The 17,196-nt window shown below is 43.9% G+C and overlaps 1 protein-coding gene across 4 annotated transcripts in view; it reads left to right on the top strand.

The window, feature by feature from the left end:
- LOC119219694 (oxysterol-binding protein-related protein 10) overlaps window positions 1–17,196 on the top strand; it is a 51,446-nt gene that overhangs the window by 28,615 nt on the left and 5,635 nt on the right. For all 4 annotated transcript variants that reach the window (XM_062558435.1, XM_037475038.2, XM_037475037.2 and 1 more), the window contains exons 7-10: window positions 1,240–1,370; window positions 12,541–12,690; window positions 12,765–13,227; window positions 16,623–16,809. In XM_062558435.1, coding sequence (XP_062414419.1) covers window positions 1,240–1,370; window positions 12,541–12,690; window positions 12,765–13,227; window positions 16,623–16,809 — 931 coding nt within the window. The remainder of the gene's footprint in view (window positions 1–1,239; window positions 1,371–12,540; window positions 12,691–12,764; window positions 13,228–16,622; window positions 16,810–17,196) is intronic.

Below are 17,196 nucleotides of genomic sequence, written 5' to 3'. Positions count from 1 at the left end.
AAAACTCCGAGTTTTTGTGAATTTGTGACGCGTCAGACCAGTGCGCGCGGGTGGCCCGAGCGGAGCGGTCCTCTCTGTTAAAATGAGCCGTGAGGCTGGCGCTGCAAAGAAGAAAAAAACATTGTGCTAGCACTCCCCGCGTCGACCGCCAGCAGCCCCCCCCCCCGACCGCTAGCACCCCTCCGTCAGCGAAAGTGTCCCTGATTTGAGGTTGGGAGAGTTGCGCGCCCCCCCCCCCACCTCCGTGTGCCCCGTGTTTGACGCGCTGCCTCTTCCTCTGATTCCAAGGGTTCGTCCATCAGTGGGAGCAAGGTAACGTTTAAGTACCTGCAGTATCACACACTCACGTGTAAATGTGTTTTTGTGAGGTTTCAAAAATAAAGCTCTCTGGAGGAAAGTGTACCCCTGTTAAAATATATTCATAATTTATAAACAGCCCTGTTAGAAATTCATAGTAAAGTTAATAAAAAGTTCATAGAATTAACATTGATGGAGAAGGTCAGACTTTTTCCTTCAGAAAGACCCTTGGTTAGCTAGCTCATTTAAAATATCTTAAACTTAAACTTTTTTGACCCTGCCTCTTAAAAGAATCGGAATCGAGAATCGCTGGGAACCGCAATCGAAACCAGGAATCGGAATCGGAATCGCTCAAATTCAAACGATACCCAACCCTAGGTATGACCGTATTGAGAAATTCTTGATCACAATATTTTGTATGCAAAATCTCACATAATTGGAAGTTCAGGGTTTTCGAACATTGAATGGTTGTTTCTGACTGTCCATCTGCAGGTGCTGGAGGTCCAGTACTCACACGCGGTGTATGGATTTTATTAACAATAGCTAGTGTGATTGTTCAAAGGCTCGGTTACAGCATGAGAGACACTGTACAGGATTAACATTCTCATGCTTGTTGTCAAAGTGAACCATCATTTCTGTATGTCTGACCTTAGTAGAGTCAACTTAACCGGCCAGAACCAAAGCACAAGCATCACATTGTAACCGACAATTTCCTGAGTCTCATCAGTAACAATCGATAACACACCCCCTCAAGACTTTAATATTGAAGTCAGAAATGAAGATTCTCTAGTCCCTCCTTTCTATTCCTAATATCAATTTCATCAGACCTCAAATCAAGCATTAATACACACATTAATTCTACCAATGAGATGGATGTAAAGCACGCGTAGCTCCTCCTCCTCACCGTTAACGGGATTGTTAACTAACTCCGTCGGTTTACAGATGGTGCTCCTGTGTGGACTGTACCCAAGTCGCCCTCGGGGGAGCAGTTGAAGAACGGGGTTCTGACTCCTCTGCGATCGGCCGAGCCTTCGCCGGACTTAAGGACAAGGAGTCTGTCCCCTGGTGCTGAGGTGAGAAACATTTCCCCACGCTGTATGAAGGAGGCAACTGCAACTAATCCAGGACGGATTTAAACTATTGCAATTACTAGGTGTTGGACAAGTTTCTAACGGTCGTCGATGCTTTTTGTGACAGATGTTGGTTGAGAAACGCATTCTATCAGACAGTCATTTGCCCGGCGAGCTATGTCCATTGTTAGAGGTGCATGTTGAAGATGTTGAGCCCGCCACGCTTTATCGCGGTTTGATGATGGCCTTGTAGCTACAATGACGACCCTGTGAGATGATCGCGCTGGCAAGTTACTCTTTGTTTCTCAATTCTAGCTTTGTTAAAAGATCCTTTTTCCTCAGACTTGAAGCTGGCTTGCTCGAGATGGGCGTTCCATCACAGCCAAGATTTCACTTTGTCTATGAGCCAAAGTTACATTTTCTTCAGGAGATCCTCGCTGTCCAGTTAAAATCACAACCATCTTTGTTTGTTTTAAAACAATATAAAAGCACTAACCTTATAAAAGGTTAAGAGAAAAAAAATGAATTTAGACATCTATGGCCTGTGTGCGTTTTGCTCAGGCGGCATCTTGTCAATCTTCTGTGGGTTGATTCTTTTTCCCGTAGTTTAATGACATGAAAGTAAAAGGCTACTTAGAAGCGGCCGGAAAAATCAGAGTGAAATGAGGCTCTCGTTCACCACAGCGGGCGGAGAGAGAGACCCGATGGGTTTCTGGAAAGTTTCAACAGAGCAGCTTTTAAATAAGTGGTTCACACAGTATAGAGCTGGAAGTGAGCCTTTCCTTGGGGGGGGGGTCTGACTGTCTGGACCACCCTCTCAGTCATAGGAAATCGATGGCAGGTGACACTGACATGAATGTTTGTGTCGTATGGAGAGAAAGAGGCTGAGCTTTCTGTCCCATACGGAAAGACGACATTTTAAGGATTTTGTTTCTAAAGATCAATGGCTTCACAGGTCAATAACCGCCCTGAAGGACAGAATTAGTATTTGTTTTGTTTTTTGGATGTTGTTGTCATGGATACAGCTGTAAATGCTAGGTTTTATTTGCAGTCTCTCTGAATCACCCCCAACTACCCGAGTGCCAACATTTCCTTCTGTGACATGTGGATCCTGCACGTCGACCACGGTGCGAGTCAGTAAGATGGGTGCATGGGATGGTTCATCTGCTGCTAGCTCTCGTGTCTTTTGTTTGAGGTCATTCCCACGGTGTGGAATCGTTCTTCACTTGCCGGATTACCTTTTGCAGTCCACATCACAGAGAACTACAGCAATAGTTGATCTGAAAGTAAAATGACCATTAACCATTATGTCCTGCCCTAAAAATTCCTACTATGCAAAGTGTGAAACTTTGGATGTTTGTCTTTGTTGCGTCTTTCATGTGGCACATGGATCCCATTGATCCTTTGTCACCTCATTATTCAAACCCAGCAGAATGATGGAATCCTCAGCCGTGAATAACGAGATGAAGACTAAGTGTCCTCTCGTCCTCTCCACGCGTTCGCTGTCAGATGTTAAACTTGTGGGATTACTTGTCACGAGTCTCTGTTGTTGAACATTAAGGGAACCGGCTGTTGAGTTCTTGACTTCTTGTTGATCTCTAACCACAAAACGAGGTGCACGGGCCGGGGGGGGGGGGGGGGGGGGGGGGGGGGGGTTACAGCTGGTGTGGGCCGTGGAGCCCAGCAGGGATTTCACTGTGCTGGTCTAATCTAGAGGCCCAGACATGTGTTGTGATATGTTAATGATTAATGCTAAGATAAAAAGTGTGACTTTGAAGTGTCAACCAGTTTATGGCTCATTGTCAAGTGGTTCAACATACTTCAAGGTACACAATTAAGAGGGGAGAGGGAAAAAGCGACCCATAATGGTGATTTGTCACCTTTTTAAAGACATTTCAGACAGTGCCATGGTAGTTATGATTCTGTAGGCCTGAGGCAACCATCTGCATTGACATTCCTGCCACTGTATGTATGTGCACACTACAGTGTGCTACTGTGCTCCGGTAATGAGGAAGGCCAAGTTGTATCTGATGTATAGTTAGAGAAAGATGTTGTGGAAATAAAAATGACCTTCTGGGATTTACACTTAAAAGGATTTGATTGAGTGGATTGTCCTTATGGTTGAAATGCAATTAGCTTCAAACGCTAAAGTGATGCATTTACTGCTGTATTTATTGCACCTCACTTATGGACCACATTTCCAGTAAGGCTTGAGGTCAATTCCACATTTAATCTCCAATTTCTAATCTCGTTCCGTTTCCATATAATCTTGTGGTTTTCTATTTGAATAATGATGCGCTACTGTGGCGTCTGATATTCAGTCCTGGTATGCAGGGAGCGCATCGGGCAGAGCGTGATTGTGGCAAAATGGAGGAGAAATTGGGGTTTGCAGAACTGTGGATAAAGGCTGCATTTGGCGAATGGTTAATGACAAACCTTCAGTCAGTTCTGTATCAATAGTACACCTGTTGTTTGATATCCAGGTTGATCTGTAAAATGTTTATGTATTTTTGCACATATTATTTTTTAAATGAAAGGTCTAATCCATAAAATAAAATGACCGTATCAGAATAGATTTTCTATTAACTTACCTCTACATTGTTAGTGTCCTTTAGTCCAGCAGAGGGCAGCAAAGTCCTCTTTTCCTCTATGATTTGGTTTTATTTGGCTGTTGCTCTGTAATATTTACACTTGAGCACAAGACAAATTGTAATTATAGATTTGGAGGGTTTGTGTGGCCACTATGGAATAAGGCTTTTTTTATGAACTCATTAATTGGAACTAAACCCATACGGTTAGCTTTAGCTCGCTTAATACTGATTAACTACAGTCAGCCAAAGTAATAATAAGTTATTCCATGGTGGCGCCTTAAGTCTTATTAACAGGCATAAAGGTCCTGTCAGTCCCGGAGTGAATACCCCCAAAAATGTCCAGTTCTCAGTGTGAGTTCAGTGTGAAAAATATCAACCCATGACTCTGTAATCCGCTCTTTGTTCAACTCAAGATTGTGATTATAGAAGAGGAAATGTCACATGCCTGCTGGGAAATACTTTCTCCTTTTATGGGAGGCATCACAATCTTAAGGCCTGTTAACTGTTTTTCAAATGGGCACAAAAGACATTTTGTTTAGTGGGTGGCTCCTAACTAAGGAATCCTTGTTGCTTGAACCTTTAAGGCCTCTAGATGCTGGAAAGATGATTTATTATTGTATGCTGCTCCTCGTAAGAACAGCCGTTCTGAGGAGATTCCAGTTTGCTGTGAGTATTGTTAATGCTTCATTGGATTAAAGCAGCACCTGGAGGCTGAGAAAATGGATGAGTTCACCTCTTCACCCTTTGAAGATGGCATGAAGATTTGAGTCTAGACGGCCGTGAAATAGACAGCTGCTCCGTCTCATTGTCGCGTAGTTTCCATCTCAGGACAACCTGCGCGGTGACGTTGTTCTGCTGGTCAATTTCTCCCCCTTTTGAACTCAAACTGGCCTCAAAAGTTTCCACCACAAAATGCAAGAGGTGTGTAGCTCCTTCTGTTGTTGTGTGTGTGTCTGTGTGTGTGTGTGTGTGTGTGTGTGTGTGTGTAACCGCTATGTCTGTACGGACTGTTCTTCATATCCTCTCCGGATGCTGTGCTGATGGAACTGCTGGTTAAAATACGTTGATGAGGCTCTGAAACCCTGCAGCCTCGCTTGACTCATTTTATCTGTGAAGAAGTGGGAGACATTAGGGAAGTCTGATTCTGGCTCTTGTTTCGCCTTTTGAAGCAGAGCCTCAATCCTGGGATTTATTTGTGTTAGATGTGTCCGGGTCACTTCCCACCACTTATTTTACTCCAGCATTGCATCTCCTGGTTTGTGGTACCTCAAGAAAAGACCTAATTTCACAGCTTCTTTTACTTTTCCGGGCTTTCATGCATTCAGTGTTTCGTAGAACGGGAGCTGCGCTTCATTGGACTGAGTTTTGGGAGGTTTTGTAGGCAAAGCATGGGCTCATGTAGCTCAATTTTGCAACACAAGCAGCTTATAAAGCGCACAGCCGAATGGTAATAAGCGTTGTTGGTTCTCTGAACAACGTGTCGTCATTTTAGACTGAGCGCTCATCTGGGACCATGAATGCCTTTAAAGAAGCTTGGCTTCCAACCAAATGCAACATCTGCTGCTGATAACTAGAAACAGGTCAGGTGGTACACAGACATTTAGCAGCATAACTGTTGCATCATGGGAAAACCACCCTGATTATGATTTTAAAATTCCAAGATTTTAGCATTTGCATCTTTAAAATATATATATATTTTTTTCTTCACTGCTATATAGCAGTAAATCTGTATTGACACTGCATGCAGGGTGCGTTGTATTTTCTTATGTTTAGTTAGTGTTGGAGCACAGGAATCTCAAAGCTTTTGGACCATCCAGGAAAGACCTGAAGTTTAGTGTCTTAAGTAGCTGGAACGAATCAGATCTGTGTGCTGGTGACGATTCAGGACGACGCTTCAGTCCGAAAACAGTGATTTCAAAGGAAAGCGTATTGAGTTTGGGTCTGAAATGAGTGATGAGGATGATGAGAGGGTGAAACGGACAGCCGGGGGCGGCTGACAGACCCTCCAAAGTTTAGCCTGTTCAAACAGAGGGGAAAGGAGTCTGTGGCCACGCTGTCCCCTGATCACACGCCACAGGAGAGAAAACCAAACTGACAAGTATTAAGAGTGAGAGAAAAGGGTGGAACCCGAGAGGAGACCGTTTAGGAGAGAGGATGATGATGATGATGATGATGATGATGATGATGAAAGAGAATAGTGGATGGCATAAAGGAGGATGTGAGACGACAGCAGGAGGAGAGGCAGAATGACTCAAACATGAGATTGCAGTCAATTAAATGGAAGACAGTCGGATTTAGAGAAGCCGACATCAGAGGCACCAGGAAGCAGAGTCGCAGTCTTACACTTCTCTGCGCTTCATTCCGTGCAGTCACTCAGCGTAATTAACTCTATAGAAACTGTTTCTGCCCCACGGACACCGTTATTTAAGTTAAAGGTAAACAACCGAGGAGTTATATTTAATAACTTAATCAAAGTTAAATGTAACAATACAACTGTGCAACAAACTAGGAGAATTAAAGGGGGTCTTTTGAATATTAGATCTCTGTGCTCTAAAGCTGTTTTAGTAAATGAACTAATATCTGACAACCATGTTGATATTTTCTGTCTTACTGAAACATGGCTATCGGATGGGGAGTACTTTAGCTTAAATGAAGCGACTCCTCCAAGTCATGTTAATACTCATATCCCCTCGAGGGGGTGGAGTGGCAGCTATTTATGACTCCTGCCTTTTAATAAACCTTAAACCTAAACTGGATTATAACTCATTTGAAAGTCTGACTTTCAGTCTTTCACAACCAACCTGAAAAATAATCCAGCCGGTTCTCTTTGTAATAGTGTACAGGGCCCCAGGTCCTTATTCTGAATTTTTATGTGAATTTTCACAGTTCTTAACGAGTTTGGTCCTTAAAACGGACAAGGTAATTATTGTGGGTGACTTTAACATTCATGTGGATGTCGATAACGACAGCCTTGGTACTTCATTTCTCTCTTTGCTGGAATCAATTGGTTTCTGTCAGACTGTAAACAAACCAACTCATTGTTTTAACCACACCCTCGACTTGGTTCTTGTGTGTGGTATTGTGATAGAACACTTAACAATCTTTCCACAGAACCCTCTCCTGTCCGACCATTGTCTGATAACCTTTGAATTTCTACTGCCAGAATCTCCTCCTCCTGCCAAGGGTTTCTACAGTCGATGTTTATCGGACACCGCTGTAGCCTCATTTAAAGAAACCATTCCCTCTGCTCTAAGTTCAGTGTCCTGTCTCAAGATATCAGAAGACTCCTGTGAAAACTTCAGTCCGTCACAAATCGACCATCTTGTCGATACTGCCACAGGCTCTTTGAGAATGGCGCTGGACCGTATTGCTCCCCTCAAAAGAAGAATGGCGACAAGAAGGAAGTTCGCCCCTTGGTATAACTCTCAAACCCGGAACTTAAAGCAAACTGTGAGGAAACTTGAGCGGTTATGGCGTTCCACCAAATCAGAAGGATCTAGGCTAACTTGGCAAGACAGCGTTAAAACATATAAGAAGGCTCTCCGTAACGCAAGAGCATCCTATTACTCATCATTAATCGAGAAAAATAAAAACAACTCCAGGTTTCTCTTCAGCACTGTAGCCAGACTGACAGAGAGTCACAGCGCTGTCGAGCCGTGTATTCCTGTGGACCTCAGTAGTAACGACTTTATGAACTTCTTCAATTATAAGATTCTGACTACCAAAGAGAAAATTGATGGTCTACTACCCCCAACCGGAGCCAACCCGTCCGCGGATGTAGGATCCTTGGATGCAGCCGTGGGCCCTGATACCTACTTGGATGGTTTCTCTTCCATCAACCTTGATCAACTGACTTCTACAATCTTGAAATCCAACTCTTCCACTTGTCTCCTGGATCCGATTCCAACTAAGCTGCTTAAGGAAGTTTTTCCGTTAATTAGCACATCCCTACTGGATATTATGAATCTGTCTTTGTTGACAGGACATGTACCACAGTCCTTCAAGGTAGCTGTAATTAAACCTCTTCTGAAGAAACCTACTCTAGCTCCAGAGGTGTTGGCTAACTACAGACCCATCTCTAATCTTCCCTTCCTCGCTAAGATCCTTGAGAAATCTGTCGCGAATCAATTATGTGACTTTCTACAAAACAATGTTTTGTTCGAGGATTTCCAGTCAGGATTTCGAATGCATCACAGCACAGAAACGGCAGTGGTGAAAATTACAAATGATCTTCTACTTGCATCAGACCAAGGACTTGTATCTTTTCTTGTATTGCTGGACCTCGGTGCTGCATTTGACACCATCGATCACCGTATCTTGCTGCAGAGACTGGAACACTTGATTGGCATCAAAGGAACTGCACTCAGCTGGTTTAAATCTTATTTATCGGATCGATCCCAGTTTGTGTTTGTGAACGGGGAATCATCGAGGACAACCAATGTTGGTCACGGAGTTCCACAAGGTTCTGTGCTTGGACCGATTCTATTTACCCTGTACATGCTTCCTTTGGGCGACGTTATCAGAAAACACCGCATAAACTTCCATTGTTATGCAGACGATACTCAACTGTATCTATCGATCAAGCCAGAAGACACCAACCAGCTTGTTAGACTTCAGGACTGTCTTGGAGACATCAAAACCTGGATGACCTGCAACTTCCTGATGTTAAACTCGGAAAAAACGGAAGTTATCATGATAGGCCCAGAGCGCCTTCGAAGTCAGCTGTCACGTGATACAGTCTCTATGGATGGAATTGCTCTGGTATCCAACAGCACCGTCAGAAATCTTGGAGTTCTCTTCGACCAGGATATGTCCTTCAACTCTCATATAAAGAAGACTTCAAGGACTGCCTTTTTTCATCTACGGAATATATCGAAAATCAGGAACTTCCTGTCTCAAAGTGATGCAGAAAAACTAGTTCATGCATTTGTTACTTCTAGACTGGATTACTGCAATTCTTTGTTATCAAGCTGCTCTTGTAAATCGCTTAAACCTCTCCAGCTGATTCAGAATGCTGCAGCACGTGTATTAACAAGAACTAAGAAATGGGATCATATAACTCCTGTATTAACTTCTCTGCACTGGCTTCCTGTTAAATCAAGAATAGAATTTAAGGTACTTCTCCTCACCTACAAGGCACTTGCTGGTGAGGCACCGTCTTATCTTAAAGAGCTTGTTACACCGTATTGTCCTACAAGGCATCTACGCTCCATAGATGATGGGCTACTTGTGGTTCCGAGAGTTTTAAAAAGTAGGATGGGGGCCAGAGCTTCAGTTATCAAGCTCCTCTTTTGTGGAACCAACTTCCACTTTCAGTCCGGGGGGCAGACTCGGTCAGTTCATTTAAGATGAAGCTTAAAACGTTCCTCTTTGATATTGCTTATAGTTAGGCCTGGCTCAGGTTAGCCTGGACCAGCCCTTAGTTAAGCTGCTCTAGGTTTAGACTGCCGGGGGACTTCTTAGGACACACCGAGCCCCTCTCTCACTCTCACTCTCTCCTCCCACAATCATCCATGTTTTATTAATGTACATCACTAATTAAGCTTCTTTCCGGGAGTTCTTTGTGCTTTCTCGCCTAGCAGGTCTCCGTGGATCATAGTTCCGTTTGGACCCCGGTTCTGACTCCTGGCTCATGGCTCTGCTGACACCTGCTGCTGCCATCATCATTACTTTAAATATGATTCATATTACTGTCATCAAAAACCAACATCTTTCTGCTCTCCCTCCCCACAGAAGCCTCTGTGGATGGTGGTTCTATCTGATGGAGGTTGTCCCTGCAGTGGTCCTGCCGTACACTTGTTCTGCTACTTGCAATTACTTGTATCATTTCAGTTAGAGAAATTGAATGTATTGTACATCTTTTACATTGTTGATTGTGTACACATGACATCCATGTCAGTCTGTCCATCCCGGGAGAGGGATCTTCCTCTGACGTTCTCCCTGAGGTTTCTTCTCTTTTTTCCCCATTGAAGGGTTTTTTCATATTTTGGGGAGTTTTTCCTGTGTCGATGTAAGGGTTTCGGGACAGAGGATGTTGCATGTGTACAGACTGTAAAGCCCTCTGAGGCAAATTTGTAATTTGCGATTTTGGGCTCTACAAAATAAAATGAATTGAATTGAGAGGGAGGTGGAGGCGTAAAAAGATTCAGACGCTCCGCCTCCGACTAGAAGTCACAAAGCAAGGCGGTCCACGGTAGACCCGTGTGCTACATGCAACCAGCAGGAGACGGAGGGATGAAGGCAGCGCAGCCGAGTCGGAGGAGGGAAGAAGACGTGGGACTGAAGGAAGGCATGTAGGCCACGAGGAGCTCCCCCCCCGACCCCTCCTGTTTGTCAGAGCGGCTGGAGGGCTCAGCAAGTCACGCTCAGCAGCCACGCCGTACGACTCCTGCAAGAAAGCTGCTCGCTCTGTTGCCAAATTGGGTTGAGGGAGAGGAGGAGCTTCATCGCAGCTTCAGAAGCCCCTTCTCTGTGAGGCCTCTTTAATTGGATTTAACTCCCAAGTCCAGCCGTGCACGGCTCCTTTTACTCTTTGTGGCACCGGAAAGTTGAACGTCTGCCCCTCTGCTGGATCTGTGTTCATCCTGGAGCCATCTTCCTGCTCTGGAGATGAAATCCACTTTCATGCAGGTCAAGCCGTTGGAGCAGAGCAGCGTGAGTGATCCCGGTCTGATGTCGGTGTGCCGTGGGTCTCTGCTGGTGTTTTTGATAGGGGAGGGGTGTAGTTGGCGCCTGAGGGGTGTACGTTGCGTTCACCTGGTGCACTTTAGCTGTAAACATCACTCATCTGAAGAGGGAAGCAAGGTTTTCTTTGTGGACTTCTGAGCAGCTGGTAAACATTCACTCCAACAGCATCCTCAAAAGCTTTGAAATACCAGGTTTTGTCCCACCCCCATGAATGAGCTGTCTGACTGAGATTATTGAATTAATGGTCACAACTTTCCACTGTAAAGATCCACTGTATCAACCAGATCAATTCATAGACCTTTTTCTGTCCATATCCATAAATTGCTTTTAAATATATATTTGAAGCCTTTAAGGATTAAAAGAGAGCTCAAAGCATAACCACTGTTAATTCAAATAAGCTAATGCACGGTTGTCTAAAAGGGCCAGATTTGATAATGTGAGGATGCCTGGGGGCCAATAGTCCTTTCTGGCCTTTTTTAACCATAAACGTTGCATGCAAATAATTCAGTTTCCATCATCTGTATTATGTAATATAATATATGCCAAATAGAAGTCACTCAGGCAGGTGTGAACAACTCTAATAAATAAATAAAGTTGAACAAACTGGAATACCTTACACTTCCATGAAGTTGATAAGATGATATTTTTACCCTGTGATCATTTTAAACAGGAGTCTTAAGTAATGTTGGCTGTTAAAGGAGGAATTGCATTTGAACGTTTTATGATTTATTTAAAAGTGCTAGTGGGCCATAAATAATACATCAAGACGGAATGTGTGGGCCGTATGACATCTGACTGCGGGCCATAATCAGCCCCAGGGCCGCACTTTGGACCCCCCTGCTCTAAAGCTTCATTATTACGTACCTGTGGACGAGGTGGACTGCATTTAGAGGCCTTGGCTGATGACACAGACTCCACACTTACTGCTGAGATGCTGCAACCTTTCGGGCCAGATGTTCCTCTTTAATTAGTTAGAACCCCTGGAAGGAGAACAGTCCTCCCCCTTCGGTACCCAGCTCCTCTCCCTCCACTTCTATATATATATCACGTGTGTGTGTGTGTGTGTGTGTGTGTGTGTGTGTGTGTGTGTGTGTGTGTGTGTGTGTGTGTGGCTCCTTCAGCTTTTTGCATGCATGCTTGAAATGAAGTATTCAGGTGACAGGGAGGTCCTCCTGATCCCATGTTCTTCTTCAGTGCTCTGCGTGAGATGCTTGTCTCACTCAGTCCGTTCCCTCACTCTGCTTTATTATTTTTTAACCAGTTGTAGCTTGACTAGAATTAGCGATTTACAACAAAAGGCACGTGTGCACTGGGGAGGGGGCGCCTTTTGAGTGCTGTCTGCGCACAGCAAAGTGGTTCCCAGTTCAAAGCTGCAACACAAACAGAACCGGACTTCTTACCTCTTGGACCGATGCGCACGTAGCGCACACACACACACACACACACACGCACACAAAGGCATCGTGTCTTCTTTGCCGAAGGCTGTGAAGGGAAAGAGGGACTCGGGGGGGGCTGCACGTAAATGCAGTTCCTTTGGTGTTTAGAAGCTGCTTCTGTAACAGGTCTGTCCTCCACATGAGTTGTGACCTTATGGCTGACAGCTGGTGTTGGAAGAATCTTCCTTCTTTTCCAAGGTGTCAGAGACAAAATGCAGAATTTAGCCCCTTTTTGCTCCTTGTCACATATTTCTCCAATGGCCAAGAGGCTATTAATGTCTTTTGTGAAACATGGAATAATGCCTGCATGACCATATAATGATCCCAAAGCTGACTCTAAAGGAAGAACTTGAATCTGTTTACAGCTCACTCGCCGCAATTTCAATGATCCTCCCTTTCATTTCGATGGAAAAGGTCAAAGTCATTGGGTACATGTTGTATTTCTTTGTAATTTCATAGCACCACCCAGGGCTGGAAGACATCGACCCCACGGAGGAGGTGACGGACACGGAGGATAACGAGGAGGAGGACCTGGGTGTCCTGGAGGACCAGCGGAGCGTCATTCTCCACCTGCTCTCCCAGCTCAAACTGGGCATGGACCTCACGCGGGTAACGCTGAATGACCGCTACACACAGCCGGCAAATAGGAATGTTTTTAAAATTGTGTCCTCTGGGTTTCGTAGGTGGTTCTGCCAACCTTCATTTTGGAAAAGCGATCACTACTGGAGATGTACGCCAACTTCATGGCCCACCCGGACATGTTCCTGTCAATCACAGCGGGGGCCACGGCCGAGGACCGGATCGTGCGCTTTGTGGAGTACTACCTGACCGCCTTCCACGAGGGCCGCAAGGGTGCCGTGGCCAAGAAGCCCTACAACCCCGTGCTGGGGGAGACCTTCCACTGCTCCTGGCAAGTGCCTCGGGACAAAGTGCGACCTCCGGTCCGATGCAGCCAGGGCTCCTCGGGCGACGATTCGCCCGCACAATGCTACCGGGTTCGATTCGTGGCCGAGCAGGTGTCCCACCATCCGCCGGTGTCCGGCTTTTACTGCGAGTGCCGGGAGAAGAACATGTGCGTCAGCGCCCACGTGTGGACCAAGAGCAAGTTCATGGGCATGTCCATCGGAGTGTCCATGGTGGGAGAAGGTGAGGAATTTATCATTTCCATAAAGTGTCACACACTAAAGCAGGGGAGGAAGAAAAATACACTAAAACGTTTGCCTCTGAGAGGTAGCTAGGAATAAAATTACTACAGCAATTCCAGAGTATTAATGTAGACTCATGAAAATAGCAGTCGAACACAAAATATCTTACAGAATATACAGAAAATATTTTAAAAAGATCATTTTTTAAATTTAAAATATACTATGCCCTCATAAAATCACCTTGAATTAACAAAGCTCCAAACATTAAAACAAGAACATGGCCCTTTAATTACAGCTCCCCTTTTGTAACATGATACCTGTGTAAGCTGAATATTTAAAATGTATTCATATTCATATTTTATTCTCTCACTGATTGCGCAACAGAAAATGAAGCATTAGTGCGTTTGCTTTGACGTCTGAGCAAGAAAATGAATTCTGCACCATTGAAGTTGATTGTTCAAACTTAACTGCATTAAGGGAAACGTTGCTCTTTCTCCCCGCAGCATTTGACAGCCGTAGTTAAGTTGATTTAAATATGAAGGATATGCAAAGTTGTTGAGGTTTAGGAAGTCGTCAGATTTAAAAAAAAAAATGGTATTTAACAGAGGAATAAGATCAATATGTCGACCATGGGAAAAGGTCTCATGCAAAATGAGTTAAATACCTGCAAAGGTGGATCAGCAGGAACCAAAACACAACAGCTTCATTAAGATGCTTCTTGCATTTTAAAACAAATCCAAATAATTCGATTCGACACGGAGCTTATGAAATGCATTTATTTGTTCCTCTTATAACATTAATATAAAATCTGAAAGAACGCAGATGATGAGTATAAAAGCCTCTGTTATGAATGGGCTGCAAACAAAAGGCTTGGAGACATTAACTAGTGTATTTATTAGGGCTGGGACTTTAGCGCGTTAATTAAGATTAATTAATTACACAAAAAATAACACATTAAACATTTTTTACGCACTTTTACACTTATTACCAACTAGCGTTCATGACTTCAGACAACAACAAACCACAGTGAACATGAACGAAGAAGCTGACGAGACCGTGTCGGGTGGCCCCGTGAATGGGAAATCTTCTTATAATAAACACACGGATGGAAGCGTCGATAAGAGCGTGGTTGTGTGCAAGCTGTGCAACAAGGAATTCACATCGAGCAACACAACACCGCATTTTTATAATAATTTTTTACCTATTATTTAAAAAAAATCTTTTTTTTTTTTCCCCATGACATGACTGGAATGATCTTAGATGGAGCAACCTACACGTCCCTGTCACTAATGCCAAATGCCCCAAATTTCTGTACTTTAAACCTTATCTGGGTTCAACCCTCAAGGGACATGGTGGCTCTTCCTAAATCCTTTTTTAGTTTTGGGTAACTTATAAAAAATCATTATGGGATATTGCCCCAGAGACGGATTGGTGCATCTTGGAGGATCAACCATGCTATTCATCCTTCCTGCATTGGTAAAGGCACAAGTGAGTTGAATTTGAATGTAACAGAGAATTGGAGGGTGGATGCACTAAAAAGGGTAAACAAATCTACACCCTGTGCCAGACTGTCAGTTTAAGGTTGTCCACAGGATGCCCTGAAGTAGACAAACCCTCAGAGGCTGTAATAAGTTTCATGTCAGTGTGACTTGGGACTTGCTTCGTCTTTGACTCGACTTGACTCGGGATTCGAGGGCAATGACTTGAGACTTGCATAACAGTGACTTGTTCCCACCTCTGCTGTCCAGCTAATAAGTGCTAAAAGGCTAAAGCAAAGCAATTAACATCAAATTCAATTCATCAGCAAAAGATTCTTCATCATTCTTGACAATGCCATCATAACTCAAGTGAACGCGCCGTGTGTTTCTGCATAACCCCTAGGGTTCACTTCTCTGAAACAACCGTGGGGACAATGCCCCCACTACTACCTCCGCGGCAGTGTGCTCAAGACTTGGCACGAGCGGGATTTGAACCCACTGGCGGTGCGCACAGAGGCTTCTGGGCTCTAGCTTGCACCCCTACACTACCAGTCCTGGTCACATTTTACCAACTTTGATTCTCCTATTTAACCTTGAGCATGTGAGTTAAACCTCAAAAGTCTTTTTAAATGCTATTTCCACATCTGGGCTTGAACCCACAACCTTCAAGTGCAGGGGCTTATGTCAGCAGCTCTTCCCCTGTGCTACTTCACCACACACTAACCAACCCTTTGTTTGTTGTATTTAACCTTTAGATTGCTACTCAAACCTGAAGTAAAGCCAAAGGCTCAAACCCACAACCTTCAAGTGCAGTGCAGGGGCTTATGTCAGCAGCTCTTCCGCTGTGCTAATTCACCACACACTAACCAACCCTTTGTTTGTTGTATTTAACCTTTAGACTGCTACTCAAACCTGAAGTAAAGCCAAAGGCTCAAACCCAAGACTGGGCTTGAACCCACAACCTTCAAGTGCAGTGCAGGCTTGTGGCAGCAGCTCTTCCACTGTGCTAATTCACCACACAATAACCAACCCTTTGTTTCTCGTATTTAACCTTTAGACTGCTACTCAAAACTCTTTCAAAGCAGAAGTGATGTCTGCATGAAGGGCCAAGAACCCACAACCTCAGACAGCAGGTTGGAGCCTGCAGCCCTTCAGTTGTTCCCTTGTGCTATTCAAGCACATGCCTCATTGTGTCCGTTTCTCATATTAGACCTTGGGATTGTTTACTAAACCTCAAAACTCTTTCAAAGTTTACAGTTTGAAGCCCTGACTGCAACCAAACCCTCCTTCTGAGAGAGCAGGTTTGAACTGAGGATCCTCCACACTTCAGCCTTCCTGCTATCTCCCTGCACTGTTCCACCACACACCTGTTGATGCTTTTGAATCCAACCTCAATTCTCATAGATTCTCAGGCTGGAATCCACAACACACTTGTCTGCTGGAATTGGTTGAACAAAAATAAAAATCCATGTGAAAAAAATTACTTGTCACTGTTCTCAGGTCAAATATTTAGGCAATTACAATGTGATTAATTTAGATTAATTAATTACAAAGCATCTAATTAATTAGATTAATATTTTTAATCGAGTCCCGGCCCTAGTATTTATACAAACCAGTGGGAGTTATTTGTGCCGACTACTTTATTATTGTGATAGAAAACCATTATTGCTGCCCCCAATCCGGTTAAATAATGTTATTTATTATACACAGGACATAAAAACAATGAAATTATTCAATATTAAGTGACGTCATTAGTTTCAAGTTAAATGTTCATGTAGAATATTTAATTTGTGTCTAAATGTCCTTTTATTGCTTGCTGTGTTCTACAAGTGCAAAATGAAAACCTCTGGAAAGATACCGAGCCTCTTTGGAGTTTGTCTTAGAAAAGGATCTCAATCTGCAAGATGTTTCCTTCCAGGGGTCCTTTGCCTGCTGGAGCACGATGAGGAGTACGTCTTCACGTTGCCTTGTGCCTACGCTCGCTCCATCCTCACTGTGCCCTGGGTGGAGCTGGGGGGCAAAGTCTCCATCAACTGTGTCAAGAGCGGCTACTCTGCCACCGTCACCTTTCAGACGAAGCCCTTCTACGGGGGGAAAGTCCACAGGTGAGCGTTTCCCCGCCTGTACGTCACATAACCCCCTAAAAGTCATATTATGGTTAAACAGTGAAAATAAAGTCTCTGTATACAGTACAATACTTTATTTGTTTAATTGGAATAGAATTCAAACAAAATGAACAGTACGTCAGCATTTAGTCACATTTATTTAAATGGAAAAATGTATCAAACAGTCTTTGTTCTGCAGCTTCACATTAATTTCATTCCTGTGTGAAGCCAATAGAAAGCCACGTTAGTTATTATCTTCCAAAAAGAGAAATGTGTGGTTATTGAAAACCACCCTCTTGTACTTTTCACTCTCCGTCCCCTTATTTCTCAAAGATGCCTGAATGCTTATCGGTAGAAAGATATTGGATTCCTAAGAAAGCCCCGGAT

The sequence above is a fragment of the Pungitius pungitius genome, chromosome 17, assembly GCF_949316345.1.
Source record: "Pungitius pungitius chromosome 17, fPunPun2.1, whole genome shotgun sequence".
Classification (NCBI taxonomy): domain Eukaryota; kingdom Metazoa; phylum Chordata; class Actinopteri; order Perciformes; family Gasterosteidae; genus Pungitius; species Pungitius pungitius.
Note: the sequence above shows the minus strand (reverse complement) of the source record. Positions and strands in the feature narration are given on the sequence as shown.